This window comes from Vigna unguiculata, chromosome 10 (genome assembly GCF_037176805.1).
Source record: "Vigna unguiculata cultivar grain cowpea cultivar isolate G323 ecotype 2 chromosome 10, ASM3717680v1, whole genome shotgun sequence".
Lineage (NCBI taxonomy): Eukaryota > Viridiplantae > Streptophyta > Magnoliopsida > Fabales > Fabaceae > Vigna > Vigna unguiculata.
The window spans coordinates 1862581-1883691 of record NC_140801.1 but is presented as its reverse complement, the minus strand read 5'-3'; the positions used below and the strand labels follow the sequence as shown (position 1 = coordinate 1883691).

Genomic DNA, 21111 nt, shown 5'->3' with positions numbered 1-21111 from the left:
AGATTTCAAAAGTCTAAGTTAAGTCTTGTTAATGAATTCAAACCAACTCCAGTAAGTATAGAAACATTGATAATCAGAATTATAATATAAATAATTTGAATATATATATATATATATACTAATTAATATTTTTATTAATTAACTTTCAATTTAAAATTTAATTGCAAGGAAAATTTATTATATGTTCAATAAATATCCACGACGAGTTGAATAAATATCTATGATAACTTTTCTATTTTTATTTATCATGATAACGATAAGAATAATTTACAAAAAGTATCGTGTGTACAATTTTTTTGAAAACAAAATCATATTTATTTTTTTAACCTGAAAAAAAAAAACACATTTCAAAGTTTAAAACCAATTTTAAAAAATTACATTTTTAAATAAATTAAAACCATAAATTCACATGATGTTTGCATCTTTTGGATATTTTTTACATATAATTTAGATTTAAAAATTTTCGTATCACAACTTCTCATGAACAAACTTCTCATATCTCTCATTCTCATCAAAAGCTTCTTCAAACCCTAAATCATCACTCCCTCTCTCTGAGTTCTCTCTTTCCACCAACAAAAATTCACATGGAAAATAAAGTGTATTAAATTAAAGTTCTTATGGTTATTCATAATTAAAGTCGGTTGAATCACTTTTCTAATTTATTATAGGATTAAATATGTTTTTGTTCCTTTGGTCAATTTTGAAATTAGTTTATTTTAAAAATTTTGATCAATTTAGTCCTTCATATTTCGAAATACGTGAATTTAGTTATTTTAATCAAATTTTGTTAAATTTATTTGACATTTCAAGCGCGTTTCATAATAGTGTTTGACTTAACACTAAAATAAAAACGTGTCAAATAATATAAACAACTCAAATACAATGCGTACGAAACATCGAATAAACCTAAAACAAATTGATTAAAAAGACTACACCCACGTATTTTGAAAGATGAAAGACTAAATTGGTCCAAAATTTTTAAATAGACTAATTTCAAAATTTACTAAAATTTAAAAGACCAAAAATATATTTAACCCTTTATTATATGATCTAAATTTTCCGATTTTTGATGATTTTTTAAATCAGTGTTTTTTCACTAATATGACTAGAAATGAAACTACCTTCATTTGTCACAATTTGCGTACTACACTTCCTTTTAGCCTGAAATGGGTCAAACAAATAATTTTAAATGGGCCTTAATACAAGCCCAAATGGTGCACGTAAGCCCTCATGTGATTCCTCCAAGAAAGATGAAATAACACTGCAAGCAAGTCCCAAAATAATTCAACTCAATACTAATAATATTAATCAATAATAATTTGATAATGTGAATTGTTTTTTTTTGACCTTTCTTGACAAGTTTTTTATCCTTATAAAGTATAATTTTATTGATTGAATAGACTCTTCAGCATAAGTAGCAATTATACTATTACGAAAGATTCATCAAAGATTACAAGTGTTTGTAACTATAAAAACTAATAAAGTTCATTTTTATAACTATTTTTTTGTGTATAAATTTTGTATAATTTTAAGGTAAATTCAAATAATATTTTTCATTTTGATAATTATTTTTAATTGCAAATACATTTTTAATTTTTCTAAAAAAGAGTAGACTCTAATACTTAAATTTAAACAAAAAACATGTTCATTTCTATTATTTTTTAGGAAAAAAATAGTTTATTTTTGTTTAATAGAATTTTTTTTAATCATACGCAAGTTTTTTGGGAAAAATACAAAAAATATATATATATTTTCAAAAGTAGGTTTATATGTAAAATTGAGCCCATGTCAAGAATGTTATAAATATTTTATATATATATATATATATATATATATATATATATATATATATATATATATATATATATATATATATATATATATAAAAGAACTTTTTTAAGATCTAGTAATTAGCAATATTTGTTTCGTAAAAATTAGTGTTTAATGCTTAGTTTGTTAAAATGTTCTCAGACCTGTAGTGGTCATCACTGCTCAGCGTCACCTGATCAACCTTCGGTGCTAATCAGTTCGTAAAAGGTGGTGCTCAATGACACCATTATGGGGCTCAATGTTATATCAAAAAATCAGGATTTCTATGAGGTGATTAAGGGAACTTTAACCTGTCCAATTGATTAATTTGGTACTCCTCTTTTAGTATTTTGAGTCCAAACAATTTTCATAAGATAGAGCTTATAGCAAATTACTCAATTGCTTAGATTTCAATTATATCATTCACACACCAAAGCATATTGCAAACACTTAACATACAATTATCATCCAAATTACACAAGATCACAATAGACATACATACATACTATATCAAATTCATCAAACACAGCCAAATTTCATCCCTAAAGCAAAAGATTAGTAACATGCACAACATTAATTTAATAAACTCACACAACACATATTAAAACTAGCTTCCTTTACCTGACCAAGCAACTCATATGACCCAAACAACTCTATGAACTCTAAACTACCTCTAACCACACAGATGTTCTATCTACACATAGAACAATCACAAGAACAATCAAGACCTATTGTTATGATCACTGATCAACAAAGACTCATACGCAAGATTTAGCTCCTAAGAGATAGGAGTGAGTATAACGGGTGCAAGTCTTGGAGTTTGCTCAATACACTTGACTTATGGAAATAAAGTCAAATGTCTAAGTCTTGTGGATCATGAGGGTTATGGTTATCTTTGTGCCGATATAGGTGTGTTTTTGTAGACATTTGATTGTTGTTAAGAGTATGCGATGGTTGAATTGAATGGAATTAAAATTCATCCTAATATTATATATTATAAATGATATGTGTGGTTATATTTACACTAGTTGACCTTGTTATCTATGAGTTGTGATTTGTTCATGAAGATCGAGGTGTGAGGGTTGTGTTGTGATGATTGAGGCTTGGAGTTGAATTATTGAATTAAAATCAGATGATGAATTTTATCTGTGATGCAGTTTTGATTGATTAACCATACTTACAATAGAGATGAGGAAAGTGTAATAAATGGTGGAACATATAACTTGTGTAAAGAATTATTATGTACATTCGTTGAAAATATTGATTTTAATTTGATAATGGAATTGACATATGTAGTATTTGTTAATTTTCACTAGCTTACCCTCCTGTTTGTGGTTATGGTTTTCACCTGTGATGATCATATGTTCTACATGATCACAAAGTATCATGCAGGTGGTGGAGGAAATAGAAGTGAGGTCTCAAAGCTCTTCGATATATATATTATTATATTTGATAGTACCTCCTAGGATGTCATAATTATATATTTCTTCTGAAAAATATTTGAACCAAATTCTTGGAGGGTTGTAAATATATTAAGTATATGCATAATTTCATGATGCTAGTGACCATTATTAATCATGTAATGAACAAATTGGTAGTGTGATATATGCTAATTGGGTCATTATCTTTTGTTATCAAAGCAGTTCTTCCTTAGGATAGTCTGAGTTTGTAGGTTTGTTGTGCTTCTGCAGTATGTGAATAACTATTCAAGTTCCAATTTACTAATTAGGTTAGTGAAAATAACAGTATTAAGAGAGAAATAATCTTGAAGGAGTGATGAACTTACATATTTATAACTAAATTTAAGATGATTTTTTGTCTTAATTCTGGTCATTTTTATCTGTGAGTGATTTGAAGATAGTCACATTATTTGATTGTGCATATATGTTTGATTTGGGTATAAGAGGTTTATTTGCTTTGAATGTTTGTTTTATTAAAAACTCTCGATTTTGTTATTAGGACTTTTTTTTTTGTATAGTATTGAACGTTGTTTTAAATACCTTCTTTCTTTCTTCTGATGCTGAAAATATAAATTATTTGGGATGAATTTATGAATATTGCGCACACAAAAAATAATACTAAAAGTGATGCTTTTTAATGTTTATCATATTTTTATTTGAGTAAAATTGGTGTTAATCCATTTATAAAATAACAAAATTATATAAAATATTATTGTTCAACTATATTTCGTACGGTTCTTATAAATAAGCTTGTTTCTTGGGCATTATCCCTATACATTAGACGTGAGATTTACCTACAATTAAGTTTTTCAATAGTTGTTATCCATAATAAATAAATATTATGTATCAAGATATTTAGTGACCAAAAGATATATATTATATATATATATATATATATATATATATATATTATTAGAAAATAAATTTATATTTAGTTTATTATCACAGTGTGTAAATTGATGACTTTTCGATTCATATATTATTACTTATTTAACTTTTAATTGATATAGAATCTTTAACAAAGTCTTCACATCAATAACATCAAATATAGAAATATAAAACTTGAGAATAGATAACATGATAGATTTAATTAATTTCAAATGGGATAAACTGCTATATTATATAAAAAATAAGTTTAAATTTAACTTATCATTACAATATTAATTTATAAAATAAGAATTATATCTACTTATATACTCTGTAAATTAATTTTATATTATAAGATCCCTATCACAGTATTTTATATGCCTAATGCATTCATATTATTTTTCTTTGTATTTTCTTTCTTATAGGAAAACCTACACACAAAATATCATCTTAATTTTCATTTTCCTTGGCTCTTTCTTTCATTTTCCATTCACTCTTTTCCCTTTCTATCACCAAACCTAACATACCGAAGTACTTATTTTTGCTTAAAGAACAAATTATATATTCCTTCTATTTCAAACCCACTTATGTTTTATCATTTAAAAAAAAATCACATGGAGTGGCATTCTTTCTTTAGTTTTCATCAAAATATTAAAACTTATACCATAAAATTTATTTCAAATAAACTACACTAGCTTAATATTTTTATTAATATCATAGATACCAACCTTAACCCTGTTGCAAAAATGAAATTGTAGTAACAAAAAACGAGAAAATAACAAATTTTATCTAAAAAAAAGTGAAAAACCTAACTTAATCTTTTAAATGTATAAAAAGTTTAAGAGTTATATATGTTTTCGATCCCCAAATTTGGATACAAGATTAAAATTCGTGTATGTTTTAAATTTTAATATAATTATGTCCTTAAACTTTATAAATGAACAGATTTAAAAAAATTTCAAACCTAATTGTGTGAATTTTTTTTAACATATTAAATAATATTTTAGATTGATGTATGAGTTATTTGCACAATTTGATACATTACAATTCAAATGCAAACAATTGGGTTAAAAGAATTGTAGCCAATGACGAATCATCACCAATATTTTTGGAAGAGGTAAATAATACATTAAAAATTTATATATTTAATTATTGTCACTAATACAATAAAAAATGAATACATAATGTAATACAACTGTGACGATAACATAAAGGATTGTCCTTCATCCTTTCATATTTTTGAACTCATCAATAATTAAATCATAACTAAAATGTTAAGCTATTCTTTTAGAAAATGAATCTAATCTTCTATTCTTTATAATATACTTTTTTAAAAAAATTAAGAATAAAACATAATTTATCATAATCTAATAAAATATTGAGCAACATAATTACTAAAAGAAAAATATTTAACAATCAAGTCACAATTAAAAATCAGTTATGAAAAAACACATATTACATTATACTTTTTCTTCTATATTTATAAAAAATCGAATATACAAAAGGCTTGTTAAAAAACAGATTTGTCTAATCACCTTAACCACAAAGGGATCTGAGTTGATTAATAGGCTTTTATCTGGTTTAAGATGAATCTAGAATAGATCTTTAGGTTTTAAAGCTCAATTAATCAATTTCACAGTTCTAGGTTAATGGACTGTTTAAATCAATCAAGAAAGATTAAGAGAGAGAAGAAGGAATCAAGACACACAATTTATACTGGTTCGATTCAAGGCGAATCTACATCCAGTCTTCTCCTAAGTAACACACTTAGGAGGATTCCACTAAACAGAGAGGATCCAAGAATTACAAGCACGCCTATGTAATTCTAACCCCCAAAACCTAAGAACTTGATTCAACAATCAAGAACTCCCCCTAGGAGCAATGCATCCACACAATTGCACCCAGGTCCACACTTCAAACACTGAAGCAACTGTAATCAAAAATACAGAAAACAAAACAAGAAACGAATACACCTAAGCTGTGTAGATTTGACTTGATGCTCCTTGAATCAAGCAAGATCCATCATGGTGGAATCAACCATCAATTCTTCTTGGATCTATACTTGAGTTGTCTTGCAGAATCTTCTGAAACTTTGTGTCTCTCAGATGGCTCTATCTCAGATGAAAACTGCGTGATCTTTCTTATTTTTCCACACCCAAAACAGATTCCAAAACAGCTTTTATACAAAGGTTTTTGCTGTCACTAATTCGATTAGCAATTTACCTAATCGATTATCGTGAGTATATTTTCACTTACTTTGTACAATACTCACAGCTAATCCATTAGTTAAAGAACTAATCATATGCAGAATTACACAGCAGGCCTGAAATACATTTGATAAAGAGAAGCTATTTGCCTAATGCATATCCTAACTGGACCAAGCTATGTTTTATCCTAGATAAGCAGACATCATCAAAATTGTTCTTCATTCATGGGTGAAATAGCTCCCCCTTTCAACAATCTCCCCCTTTTTGATGATGTCCAAAACATGGACTGTGATAAGCCTGCCTGCAGCACATTAAGCAAACAACAACAGCAGTACAAGCACACAAAGCAAACAACAACATAGGCATATAACAGATATCATTTTCATTACATACTCCCCCTACCAATAAACCATCAATATATGAAATTCTCCCCCTTTTTGGACATTAGCAAAAAAATCAGACAGATTTAGGATGCAATACAGGACAGCAGGAAAATTGTATCTAAACAGCGCAACAATGTAAGAGATGCAGCAGGAGATAATGCATAACAACCAGGATAACAACCAGAATGCATAACAATTTCCCATAATGGATTAGCGGGCTCCTTTTGAGAAATTAAGTAGCAACTATGTGATGCAGAACTTAACACAGACTAAGCTTCAGACAAAACACGATAATGGATTAAGGCCAAGGTTAGGCAAGCATCTACACAGTTTGAACACAGTAGGCATACAAAGTATGACAATACTAACAACGCAGCAGGTGAAATCAGTAGCACAGGTTAACATCAGAGTGCAGACATTTATGGAAGTATAGAGCAAATAGACACCAAGACCAATGTGATGGATAAAAAATTTGACCTTTGTTATTATCACCTCTTGTAACATGACCAATAATTGGCTTTGTAAGATATCCTGCAGAAGTTCTTCACATCTCCTTTCATGTGTCTTGAGCATCCATTATATAAAAGCTACATTGTTTTCCTTGCATCAAGACACACCTGAAACAAAGATTAAAAAGAAGATGCAGGTACCCAATTGAACTTGGGTCCTTTCATGTTAGTGGTTTGAGGTGTTCCTTTAGGTACCCATTTGTACTCTCCTTTAGGAACCCCACAATTTTTAAAATAGCAGGAATTTGATGCATGACCAAGTTCAGAATAGTAGGAGCAAATGACAGATGTTGGTTTACTCATATCTAGAAAACTTCTGGTGCCTAATGGATTAGATTTGCCACTGTAACCTATTCCCTCTTTATTAAGCACACTCCTTTGAGATCCTAACACTACATCAAGGTTTGATCTTCCCAAAGTGAATTTTGAGAGAGTTTTCATTAGGTAATCTATCTTTTCTAGCTGTCCTGGGCATTTTTCACATTGGGGAGAGCTTGTGTCATCTTTGGACCTAGAGTGTTTCTTAGATTTCTCTAGTTTTTCAAGACTTGTTATCAAATTTTTATTTTCCTCTTCTAGTTGTTTTACTCTACCTTCAAGCCATTTAATTTCTCCTCTATGCTTATTATTTGACTTTTGCAATTTTGTGGCTTCCTTATGCAATTCATTAAAAGGATCAAATAATTCATAATAGTTATTTTCATCATCATTGGAGTTAAAACAACTCACACTGCTCTTGGAAGAGCCTGTTCCAGCCATGAGACAAGGTTGGTTTCTTCCTCAATGCTTCCGTCAGATTCACTGGATGAGCTAGAGTCACTGTTGTAAGCTTTCCTTTTCTTCTTATGCTTGTTTGCCTCACTTGTCTCTTCCAATTTTTGTTTCATCTTGAGTACAGGGCAATCTGGTTTGATGTGTCCTGTTTTGCCACACTCATAGCAGGTTTGAGTTCCAGATCTGGTCTACCTCTTGTTTCCTGCATAACTGTTGTTAGTCTTGTTCTTATACTTCAGAAATTTTGAGAACTTTTTCACCATTAAGCTCAAAGCTTCACTGTCAGAGTTTCCATCATTCGAGTCGTCTGCAGAATCTGCCTTTTTCTGTTTTACTACAAATTTCACTGCACTCTTCAAGGCTATAGTGTGCCTCTTTTCTCCATCCTCTTCTTCCTTGAGTCTTCCAAGCTCTAGTTCATGTTCCCTTAGTTTCCCAAAGAGTGTGGCCATGTTCATGCTAGTGAGATCTTTGGATTCTGAAATTACAGTGACTTTGGGCTACCATGTCCTATTTAAGCTCTTCAAAATTTTGATATTGAGTTCCTCTTTGTCAAAAGTCTTGCCAAGAGCTAGGAGGTGATTTACTATATGTGTAAATCTTTTCTGCACATCACAAATGCTTTCTCCAGACTTCATCCTGAACATCTCATACTCTTGAATGAGAGTGTTCTTCCTTGCCCTTTTAACTTCATTCGTGCCCTCATGGGTTACTTCCAAGACATCCCACATTTCTTTGGCTGATTCACACACAGATACCCTGTAAAATTCATCCAAAGTTAGTGCAGAAGATATAATATTTTTGGCTCTAACATCATAGTGTGCCCTCTTATTTTCATCAAGAGTCCACTGTGAGAACTCTTTAAGAACAGTTTTTCCTTCCACTATCTTAATTGGTTTAAAAGGTCCATTCACCAGAGCATCCCATACCCCTTTGTCCACTGATTCAAGAAAAATTTTCATTCTAATTTTCCAAAAAGGGTAGTTTTCACCAGCAAACAGAGGTGGCCTGTTAATGGATGCCCCTTCAGCAAAGGTTTGAGATGTATTAGACATATCATGATCTTTCTAATCGATTATCGTGCGATTAACCAGCTCTGGTGCCAATTGTTAAAAAACAGATCTGCCTAATCACCTTAACCACAAAGGGATCTGAGTTGATTAATAGGCTTTTATCTGGTTTAAGATAAATCTTGAATAGATCTTTAGGTTTTAAAGCTCAATTAATCAATTTCACAGTTCTAGGTTAATGGACTGTTTAAATCAATCAAGAAAGATTAAGAGAGAGAAGAAGGAATCAAGACACACAATTTATACTGGTTCGATTCAAGGCGAATCTACATCCAGTCTTCTCCTAAGTAACACACTTAGGAGGATTCCACTAAACAGAGAGGATCCAAGAATTACAAGCACACCTATGTAATTCTAACCCCCAAAACCCAAGAACTTGATTCAACAATCAAGAACTCCCCTTAGGAGCAATGCATCCACACAATTGCACCTAGGTCCACACTTCAAACACTGAAGCAACTGTAATCAAAAACACAGAAAATAAAACAAGAAACGAATACACCTAAGCTGTGCAGATTTGACTTGATGCTCCTTGAATCAAGCAAGATCCATCATGGTAGAATCAACCATCAATTCTTCTTGGATCTATACTTGAGTTGTCTTGCAGAATCTTCTGAAACTTTGTGTCTCTCAGATGGCTCTATCTCAGATAAAAACTACGTGATCTTTCTGATTTTTCCACACCCAAAACAGATTCCAAAACAGCTTTTATACAAAGGTTTTTGTTGTCACTAATTCGATTAGCAATTTACCTAATCGATTATCGTGAGTATATTTTCACTTACTTTGTACAATACTCACAGCTAATCCATTAGTTAAAGAACTAATCATATGCAGAATTACACAACAGGCCTGAAATACATTTGATAAAGAGAAGCTATTTGCCTAATGCATATCCTAACTGGACCAAGCTATGTTTTATCCTAGATAAGCAGACATCATCAAAATTGTTCTTCATTCATGGGTGAAATAGCTCCCCCTTTCAACAAGGCTCATGAGATAAGAAATAATGTTAACTATTAAACTAATATTTCACTATCAAGTGAGATAAGAGATTTACATTTTTTTTTCTTCAAGAAAGAGAGAGAACATATAAATGAGAGTAGAAATAATAAGTTTTGTGAGAGATAAGTATATTATTCTATTAGAAACTTAAAAGACAACAAGAGAGAAAATAAAATTTTTTTAATATTTTTGTATTATTATATTTGATTTTTTTGTTTTATTATTAATTAAAATTAAATGTTATACTTTATAAAAAAATAAAAAGATACATAATTTAATTTCCATCAATTCTCAATATATCCTACATATAATTTTAAAAATTTCACAAAATTTGAGGGGTCATAGTGTAATATCTCATTTTAGTAGTATAAAACTAATAAAATAAGACATTTCATAATAATATTCAAAGGCGGATGAACAAAATAAAAAGTATATTAGTGCAGTCCTTCAAGAGATCAGACTATAAAAATATACCCTTTATACAACACCAAACCCACAAAAATATCCATATACCGAACATTAACCACTCATACATTTGATACAATCTCACAACTCTAACTACAAACTTCTCATCCTTCATAGGTGTCTCTAAACATGCATCTTCCTTTGCTCACATCAAAATTGTGATCATCGCAAAAGAAGAAAATAACACAAGACCATAAAGTGCAAAGGTAAGCTAGTATATAAAAGAATTATCCTAAGATCATTTAAATCATTTAAACTATAAGACATACATGGACAAACTACAATAATTCACCTTCACATAATTGCACACAAACCGTTGACATTAAATTCAATTATCCGAATACATGCATTTGGAATCGGAATCACTAATGACTTGCACTTGTGGTGGCCTCTACTACTCTGTAAAGTCATTGCCAATGGATTTCACCCTACCACACACAAGGTTAATCCATGATCATCTAAGATCATTATCCTGCCTTAGACTACGACTTCCTATTACTCTCACCACTTGAACCATTCTCCTCTACTTTAGTGTGAATGATCATTAGAGTTTCAGGATGTCACCTTACTTGAATCCATAGTCCAATGCATACACTAAAAAGACTATAATAAAATCTCCCCATGAAACCCATGGTATTACGTCAAATACATACAATGTTCATATACATTAAGAAACCCATCATCATCATCATAGTTTCACAACAATACTTTCACCATAATTAATTACTTTCACAATCATATACATCTTTAATAACATTTCATATTCACACATCAATAATTTCATCTCAATCAATTACAGTCTCAAACATATACATACATAAAGTACATCAAAATGGTAAAAAAAATTTCTTTAACCACACACTTCAAAACAAAAACCCCACCATTCAAAGTGAAGAATTACGTGTCTAGGGTCAACTGTCAAAATTTCAGTTCGAGTTGATGGTTAATGAAGCCGAAATCTTCATTTTACCAAGAAGATGCGAACTAGAAAAAAAAAAGGTGGCGCTCGATGCTACAATCCTTGGAACCCACTGTTTTGGGTGCACCTGACGGTCCAAAAGTGGCGCTCAACGACACTAAGTGGCCTGGCACCTGACGACACTACAACAGCGCCCGATAGTGCATAAAAAACAATAAGTTTTTGGGAAAATTGGTTTTGTGCAATTGACTAATTTAACATCTTTACTTTATTGTTTTTTTTTTTTTTATATTTCAAATGGTTTTAGAGAGTTCAACACTAATACCTAATCACTCAAAACATAGATTCAAACTTTTTCCCAAATCAAGACCAAACACAAATCAAATATCAAACAGTTTAACATGTAACTCATCGATTCAACACACCACATCATAATTAACTACCAAGATTATCAGTTCACACCAAATTTCAACATAAAACCTAGATTCTCTTACCTCTAATGCAACCCAAGCTTGAAACAATGAAGCCTCAAGATGATTCGAACACCAAAAATCCAACTCAACCTAAGGACCAAAGCAAAGGAATGAAGAGAGTGATGAGACTCTAGTCATGATCAAATCAGAATCAAAGTCTCATAAACAATATGCACCAAGAAACCTTACATGCAACCCTACTCAAATAGAAAAGAAGAAGAATATTAAAATTTTCAACCTACGCAGATGAAAAATTTGTTATGTTGAATTTGAAGAAGACTGACACGATTCCAAAACTAATCTCTAGTTCACAAAAAGATAAAAATCATATGAGAGAAAGGAAGAATTAAGGTTAAGTTGAAATTGAAAATAAACCGATATAGAGAGAAAGAGAAAAATTTTGTATTTTAAAAAAGATGAGACGATTAAGATTTTTTTTTTTAAATAAGTTTTACATATAGTATCTTTGCTCTTTATATAATCTGTCACTAACTATACTTATTTATTTTTAAATTTAAAATAAAAATACATCAAAATTTAAAATAAAAAGAAAATGTTAATTTCACTTGTCTAAATTTAAGGGTAAGAGATATTTAACCCAAAGTTTATAATCGGTCAAATGTTGTATTTGAATAATAAAAACTGTTTGAATAATAAAAAATTGATAAAAGTTAAGAAATTTTGTGTACATTTTTAAGAGGGATACAATATTTGTTTTTTTTTTTTTAATCTTTTTTTACTTAAAAGATTGATGGCAATTTGCAATGATTCTGTTGTGTAGGTTGGGATGTGAAGAAAGCGCGCACGTGCAAGGGGCAGGAGGGTAGTGGCTGACCGTGATGTACGGGCAGCTGTTGTGGGTCCGGAAGACAAGGACAGGTGAATAGAAGCGCCAGCAAGACCATGAGTCAGGTGGGTCCCACTTCGATGGTCCTTGTCTCCTTCTCTTTCTCTGTGGGTCCCTTGCCCCGTCAGCTCCATGTTTGCTTTTCTCAACCTTTTTCTTCCTCTCTCTCTATCTTTATTCTTTTTTTCTCTCTTATTTCTCAATATTATTCTCTTTCTTATTCTAAATTAATCACAAAGCAACACTACATTTCTCGTATCTTCTTTTCAATCAATAAATACACTTCTTATCATTTGCAAAAATAATAATTGCCTCTTCTAACATTCATTTCATCATATTTTAATAATATTTTTATTTACTTTCTTTTGGCTTTTATTTGAGCAAAATTCATTAAGATAAAGACAAATACAAACATACTTTTTTTTTAAATATATAGAGTATTTTGATCGAATAAATTATTTTAATTGTGATCTTCTTATAAGTTAATTTTATTTTTATTGAATTGTGATTTTTTTTATATTTTAATCTAAATAATATTTTATTTATTTATTAATAAATATATACACATTTTAAAATAAAAAAAAATTATGTTATCTAAGATTGAAAAACATAAATTTGATGTTATCTAAATATAGTTTAGTCTTACAATTTTAAACTTGTTATAAAATAAAGGTAATAAGAGAGACAAAGGAGAGGAAGAATAGAGAATGAGAGAGTAGGGAGCAACTTCTGTTTGTATGTGTGTGTTATTACTGATAGGACGAGTCCTATTTATAGATACAATATGGTAACCCAGAAAGGATATAAAATCAAATAGTAAATACAAAATATTACATCATAAAGAGTAATGAATAATATGATTATCAATCATATGAGTAATTGTATAAATCAATGGACGACCATTAATTCATAACACTCCCCCTTGGGTGTCCATTGATAAAAGAATGTGCCTCGTTAAAACCTTACTAGGAAAAACCCTTTGGGATAAAAACCTAGTGAAGGAAAAAGAGTACATCATTCTATATAATATTGTTCTTTGCATCTTCTATTTCTCCCCCTCATGTAAACTTACATCATTAAGATGGCGGAGTCCAATCCTGTGAACCAATTGCTCAAAAGTTCTCCTTGGCAAAGACTTTGTAAATAAATCTACTAGATTTTCACATGAGCGAATCTTTTGGATCTCTACATCACCATTTCTTTGAAGATCATGAGTGAAAAAGAATTTTGGAAGAATATGTTTTGTTCTGTCTCCTTTAATATATCCTTCTTTCAATTGAGCAATGCATGCACTATTGTCTTCATATATCGTTGTTGGTTTCATTTTTCCCAAGGATAAACCACAAGTTTGTCGCACATGTTGAATTATAGACCTTAACCAAACGCATTCACGACTTGCCTCATGTAATGCTGAAATTTCTGCATGATTTGACGATGTTGCTGTTATTGTTTGTTTCACAGATCGCCATGAAATCGCTGTGCCACCACATGTGAACAAATATCCTGTTTGTGATCGACCATTATGAGGATCTGATAAATAACCTGCATCTGCATAACCCATTAGATCTAATTTTGAATCATTTGGGTAAAACAAGCCCATATTCATAGTGCCTTTAAGGTAACGGAGTATTTGTTTTACTCCATTCCAATGTCTTCTTGTAGGTGAAGAACTATATCTTGCTAACAAATTTACAGCAAATGCTATATCGGGTCGAGTATAATTAGCAAGATACATTAGTGCTCCTATAGCACTAAGATATGGTACTTCAGGACCAAGTAGTTCTTCATCTTTTTCTTGAGGTCTAAAAGGGTCTTTATCAACATCTAATGACCTCACCACCATTGGAGTGCATAGTGAATGTGATTTGTCCATATAGAACTTTTTAAGCACTTTCGTTATATAAGCTTCTTGATGTACAAGAACACCTTTGTTTAAATACTCAATTTGTAATCCCAAACAAAACTTTGTCCTTCCAAGATCCTTCATCTCAAATTCTTTCTTTAAACAATCAATTGCCTTTGTGAGCTCATTAGGAGTTCCAACTATGTTTATGTCATCTACATAAACAGCAATTATGGCAAATTCATTCTCGGATCTTTTCATATAAATACAAGGACAAATAGGGTCATTTTTATACCCTTCCTTTAATAAGTACTCACTTAGACGGTTATACCACATACGTCCTGATTGTTTCAATCCATAAAGGGACTTATTCAATTTTATTGAATAATCCTTTTTAGAATTTGCTTTGTTGGGCACATTAAATCCTTCAGGGAGTTTCATATAAATATCATTTTCCAAAGAGCCATACAAATAGGCGGTAACAACATCCATGAGGTGCAAATTCAAACCTTCTTGTGCAACAAGGCTAATTAAATATCTAAATGTTGTTGCATCCAATACTGGAGAATATGTCTCCTCAAAATCAATACCAGGTCTTTGTGAAAAACCTTGAGCAACTAACCGTGCTTTGTATCTAACAATTTCACCATTCTCATTTCGTTTTTGTACAAAAACCCATCTGTACCCAATAGGTTTTACACCCTCAGGTGTGCGAACTACAGGTCCAAAAACCTTTCGTTTAGCAAGCGAATCTAATTCTGCTTGGATTGCATCTTTCCATTTTGGCCAATCATTTCTTTGCCGACAATCTTCAATTGTCATTGGTTCTTGATCATCATTGTCACTTATAACATCCTTTGCTACATTATATGCAAAAACCTCGTCAATATTGACTTTATTTCGATTCCATATTTTATGATTCATGACATAATTTATTGAGATCTCATCATTTTCAACAATTTCAGGTACCTGAGGTTCTTTTGGAACCGAATCATTGATTATGTCAAAAGAATCTTTTGGGACTTTTACCCCCTCGATTAGGCCATCTTGCCTTTTTTCCCTTTTTCTCACACGAGGATTTTTATCTTTGGAACCCAAAGGCCTACCACGCTTTAGGCGTGTTTGAGATTCATTTGCTATATTATATTGTCCAACAGGAATATCAATTCTGATTGGAGTATTAGCAGCGGGTATATGCGACTTAGTTACCCTTTTTGTGTCAGTAAAAGCATCTGGTAATTGGTTGGCCAATTTTTGTAAATGAATTATCCGTTGAACTTCTAGTTCACACTCTTTTGTACGAGGATCAAGATGAGATAATGATAATTCATTCCAACCAATATCTTTTTCCAGTTTCTTTCTTTCTCCCCCTAACGTTGGAAAAATTGATTCATCAAAATGACTATCAGCAAATCGAGCTGTAAATAAGTCACCTGTTGATGGTTCAAGATATTTTATTATCGATGGAGAATCATATCCAACATATATTCCCAAACGTCTTTGAGGACCCATCATAGTCCTTTTTGGTGGGGAAATTGGGACATATACAGCACACCCAAAAATTCTTAAATGAGAAATATTTGGTTGTTGACCAAAAACCAACTGTAAAGGAGAGTATTTGTGATAACTTGTTGGTCTGATGCGAATCAATACTGCAGCATGCAGAATTGCATATCCCCAAGTAGTCATTGGAAGATTAGCTTTCATAAGTAAAGGTCGTGCAATCAATTTTAGACGTTTTATCAATGATTCTGCAAGTCCATTTTGAGTATGAACATGTGCTACTGGATGTTCAACTTCAATTCCAATTGACATACAATACTCATTAAAAGCATGAGATGTAAATTCACCAGCATTATCAAGACGAATTTTCTTAATTGGATAATCTGGGAAGTGGGCTCTTAACTTGATCAATTGTGCTAATAACTTAGCAAATGCTTGATTTCGAGTTGATAGTAAACAAATATGTGACCATCTAGTGGACGCATCAATTAATACCATGAAATATCTAAATGATCCACATGGTGGGTGTATTGGACCACAAATATCACCTTGTATTCGTTCTAAAAATGAGATTGACTCATTTCTAATTTTTTCTGGTGATGGTCTTATTATCAATTTTCCCTGCGAACATGCAGTACATGAGAAATCATTGGACTGAAGAAGCTTTTGACTTTTAAGTGGATGTCCACATGAGTTTTCAGCTATTTTTCGCATCATGATATATCCAGGATGACCCAACCGATCATGCCAAACAAGAAATTCATTCTTATTTGTAAGCTTCTGGCTTACAATAACATGCGTCTCAATCGCATTAATATATGTGTAGTACAAGCCATAAGAGAAGGTTGATAATTTCTCCAATACACATTTTTTATTTGACTCAATTTGAGTGATATAAAGATATTCAACATCTCCTTCATTATTTGTCTCAATATGATATCCATTTAGACGAATATCCTTGAAACTTAATAAGTTTCTATTGGACTTAGGAGAATAAAATGCATTTTTAATATGCAATCTTGTACCTCTTGGCAGAAGTACTGTAGCTCTTCCAGAGCCTTCAATTATATTTGTAGTACCAGAAATAGTACTAACATTGACTTCTCGCATTACCAAACAAGAGAAAAACTTATTACTCTTGAGAATTGTATGAGTTGTTGCACTATCAGCAAGGCACAGATCCTCATCATTGGTGTTAATGCCAATATTCATTCTTCATATAAACATAAATATCAATATTAGAGATTACTTTGTAAGAGGAGAAAAAATAAAAATAAAATAGAGGATTTTATTCATAAAAAAAAACTTGTACATATAAAAGCAACATGAATTAAATATAAAACATTGTCTTAAAATTTAAAAATAAAATAAAACTATTTTCTAACACTCCCATCACCAATAAGGTGATCAATACTTCCATCGGGTTTAGAAAAGAAATCACCAATATCAAGATGAGTAGTATCCATATGACCATAATCAGAATCACCATCTTCATAAGCAAAGTGTGTTTCTACATTCTTCTTTTTAATTGATTATTGGTAGAGTTCAACAAGATGCTTTGGTGTATAACAGGCACGGGTCCAATGACCTTTACTACCACAACGATAACATATATTTTCAGCCTTTTTGCCATTATTTTCACCCCTTTCTTTTTCCTTTTTCGCATTCTTGTTCCACTTCTGTTGATGAAGTTTCTCTTTGAAATTTCCTTTATAACCATGTCCACGACCATGATTAATAGCACGACCACGACCACGACCATGGCTACGACCACGGCCAAAATTACGACCACGATTATTATTATGGTCTTGACCTCGTCCATGATTATATGGATTAGATGTTGCTGCATTCACTTCTGGGAATGGAGCAGAACCAGTTGGTCGGGCCTCATGATTTTTCATCAAGAGCTCATTATTTTGTTCAGCCACAAGAAGGCATGAAATCAATTCAGAATATTTGTGAAAACCTTTTTCACGATACTGTTGTTGCAAAAGCAAATTAGTTGCATGAAAAGTTGAGAATGTTTTTTCCAACATATCTTCATCAGTAATTCTTTCTCCACATAGAGTCAATTGAGAAGTAATTCTAAACATTGCAGAATTATATTCACTTACAGTTTTAAAATCTTGCAACCGTAAATGCATCCAATCATAACGAGCTTTTGGCAAAATCACGGTCTTTTGGTGGTCATATCTTTCTTTTAAATTTTTCCATAATACAGAAGGGTCTTTTATAGTAAGGTATTCAATTTTCAACCCTTCATGAAGATGGCGACGAAGGAAAATCATAGCTTTAGCTTTATCTTGTTCAGATGCTTTATTTCCTTCTTTAATAGCATCACCCAGACCCATTGCATCTAGATGAATCTCAGCATCTAAAATCCATGATAAATAATTCTCCCCCGAAATATCAAGGGCCGCAAATTCAAGCTTTGCAAGATTTGACATGTTTTAGAACTAGCACATAAAATATTAATATAATCAAATTTCATGTATGAAATTATTAAAATCAAATAATAATAATAATAATAATATGACAGAGAAAAATAAATCAAACAATTATCATTACACAAAAAAAAAAGAAAATGAGATAAAGTTTGTGAATGAGAAAAAGATTAGAAAGAACCTCGGTTAAGGAATATAGAGCGTTGTTCTTAGGGAGAAAAAAAAAAAATATGCCTTCACGCTCAGTTGGATAACCCTCGTGCTGATAACGTGTTATAAAATAAAGGTAATAAGAGAGACAAAGGAGAGGAAGAATAGAGAATGAGAGAGTAGGGAGCAACTTCTGTTTGTATGTGTGTGTTATTACTGATAGGACGAGTCCTATTTATAGATACAATATGGTAACCCAGAAAGGATATAAAATCAAATAGTAAATACAAAATATTACATCATAAAGAGTAATGAATAATATGATTATCAATCATATGAGTAATTGTATAAATCAATGGACGACCATTAATTCATAACAAAACTTATACTCTATGTATGATCTCTAATTAAAGAGTTCTATAATATAAAAAACTAAAATGTGTGGTCATAATGAAGATGTTCTTAACATTAAAAATGATACTTTTTAAAGAATGATTTATTTTTATTAGGGTATCAATACTCGTAGCAATTAATAATGACCTAAATGCATGTCCCACCAATTTAAATGTTTGAAAGCTTTAAACCCTTATAGTAACTAGAAAATCATGCAATTTATATGGTAAAACAAAAATGTTGTATTATTTCAATTCAAAGTGAAGTTTTTTTTTTTATGGAAAATTTATTTATATATTTATTTGGTGGAAAATTAATGAAATCCCACTATGAAAATTTTGTTACACTAATTTATGATTATTCTAGAATTGTGGGAAGTGACGTGGTGTGTAAAGAAAGAGGCATAAGTGGTAGATGGGGCCATGCCACAGCATAGATATCATGAGTTTGTTTGATTTTGATGCGATGGGAGTCACACAATTACCTTTATGCCCTTTCTTTTTCATGATTTTCTCACCTTTTTCAAAAGCAAAAATGTGTCTTTTGCCATTATCAAATCAAATTCCATGCACATTTTCAAAAGCTCTCAACCTTTATTATTATTATTGCTTTTCTTTTTCAAATTCAATGCAAATCCCTCAACCACACACCAAAAGTATCACAAATCCCAACAATAACATAAAATTATTTAATAGAAACTAATTACTCAATTTATTAGTTTTAAGTATTTGGTAAAATTAGTTGATGTCAATATATTAAATGTAAATAATTTTTTATTGAAATTTTTTATTATATAATAATAAGGATTAAATATATTTTTGTCAGTGAATTTTGAAATTAGTTAATTTTGAAACTTCGGATCAATTTAGTCATTCATCTTTCGAAATATGTGGATTTATTCTTTTTAATCAAATTTTGTCAAATTTATTTGACATTTCAAGCGTGTTTTAGGATTGTATTTGAGTTTGACACATTTTTACTTAAATGTTAAGTCAAATACTATTATGAAACGCGCTTGAAATGTCAAATAAACTTAACAAAATTTGATTAAAATGACTAAATTTACGTATTTTGAAAGATGAATGACTAAATTGGTCTAACGTTTCGAAATGGACTAATTCCAAAATTCACTAAAATTAATGAACTGAAAGCATATTTAACCCTAATAATAATTATGATATATTTATTTTTCATAATTTTTGTTTGTTTAAATTATTGTTAATTATATTTTCATTTTCAAAGTATTTTGAAGACAAAAAGATTTCCTTGACAAATGTAAAACATTCTTTTTAATAAATAAATGCGTTTTTATGTGACAAACCGAATCGAAGACTATAATGTAATAATCTTCACTTTTATTTTAAAAATATTTTACATTTAGACTAAATATTTAAAATATTTGTAACTAATTTTAGAAAGAAACAAAATTTGTATACAGTAGTTTAGATATAAAAAATATATTTAACTTTTAATTTTTTATATTTTTTGATAAATGTAATTTTCATATAACATCATATAGTTATTTTAATTTATAAGATTAAATATTTTCATCTAAACCATATAAAACAAATAAAAATTATAAGTTAACCAACACAATATAATAATTAATATTTTTAATTGAAAATTTTAAAATGGTAATAATATATTAAAATATAAGGGTTAATGATAAAATAAATAAATCATAATATAAGCTAATTGAAATGATTTATACCTAGGTTAAAGTTTCTCAAACAAATTACTTACTAAACATTTTGGTATTAGTGGAACTACTTTATAAGCTAATCATATTACTAACTAATATATATAGTTGATTGATTTTACAAAAGACATTTACATTATATATATAATAGTTGTTTAAGATTTTTTATAGTCCTTTATTAAAGTCATGTGTTACAATAATATATAGAGCATAGACCTCACATGCAAGATGTATCTTAGGAAGACATAGGAAGCAAAAGAAAGATTCTCATTTGGTAGGGTTTGATTAGGG

At 30.3% G+C, this 21111-nt stretch overlaps 1 protein-coding gene across 1 annotated transcript; it reads right to left on the bottom strand.

Moving 5' to 3' along the window:
- Positions 1 to 7960: 7960 nt before the first annotated feature.
- Positions 7961 to 18581, bottom strand: LOC114166930 (uncharacterized). The gene is made up of 2 exons (XM_028051817.1): positions 18101 to 18581; positions 7961 to 8154 (listed from the first exon to the last, which is right to left on the bottom strand). The coding sequence occupies exons 1-2, from the start codon at positions 18579 to 18581 to the stop codon at positions 7961 to 7963; spliced, it is 675 nt and encodes a 224-aa protein (XP_027907618.1).
- Positions 18582 to 21111: the final 2530 nt, after the last annotated feature.

Bases quoted from the DNA above. Each gene is read 5' to 3' on its own strand.
- LOC114166930 (XM_028051817.1), bottom strand. From the start codon at position 18,581: ATGTCAAATCTTGCAAAGCTTGAATTTGCGGCCCTTGATATTTCGGGG. The intron at 8,155-18,100 runs GTTTTCACAAAT...GTGGCAAAACAG, and splicing joins ACAACAGTATCGTGAAAAAG to GACACATCAAACCAGATTGC.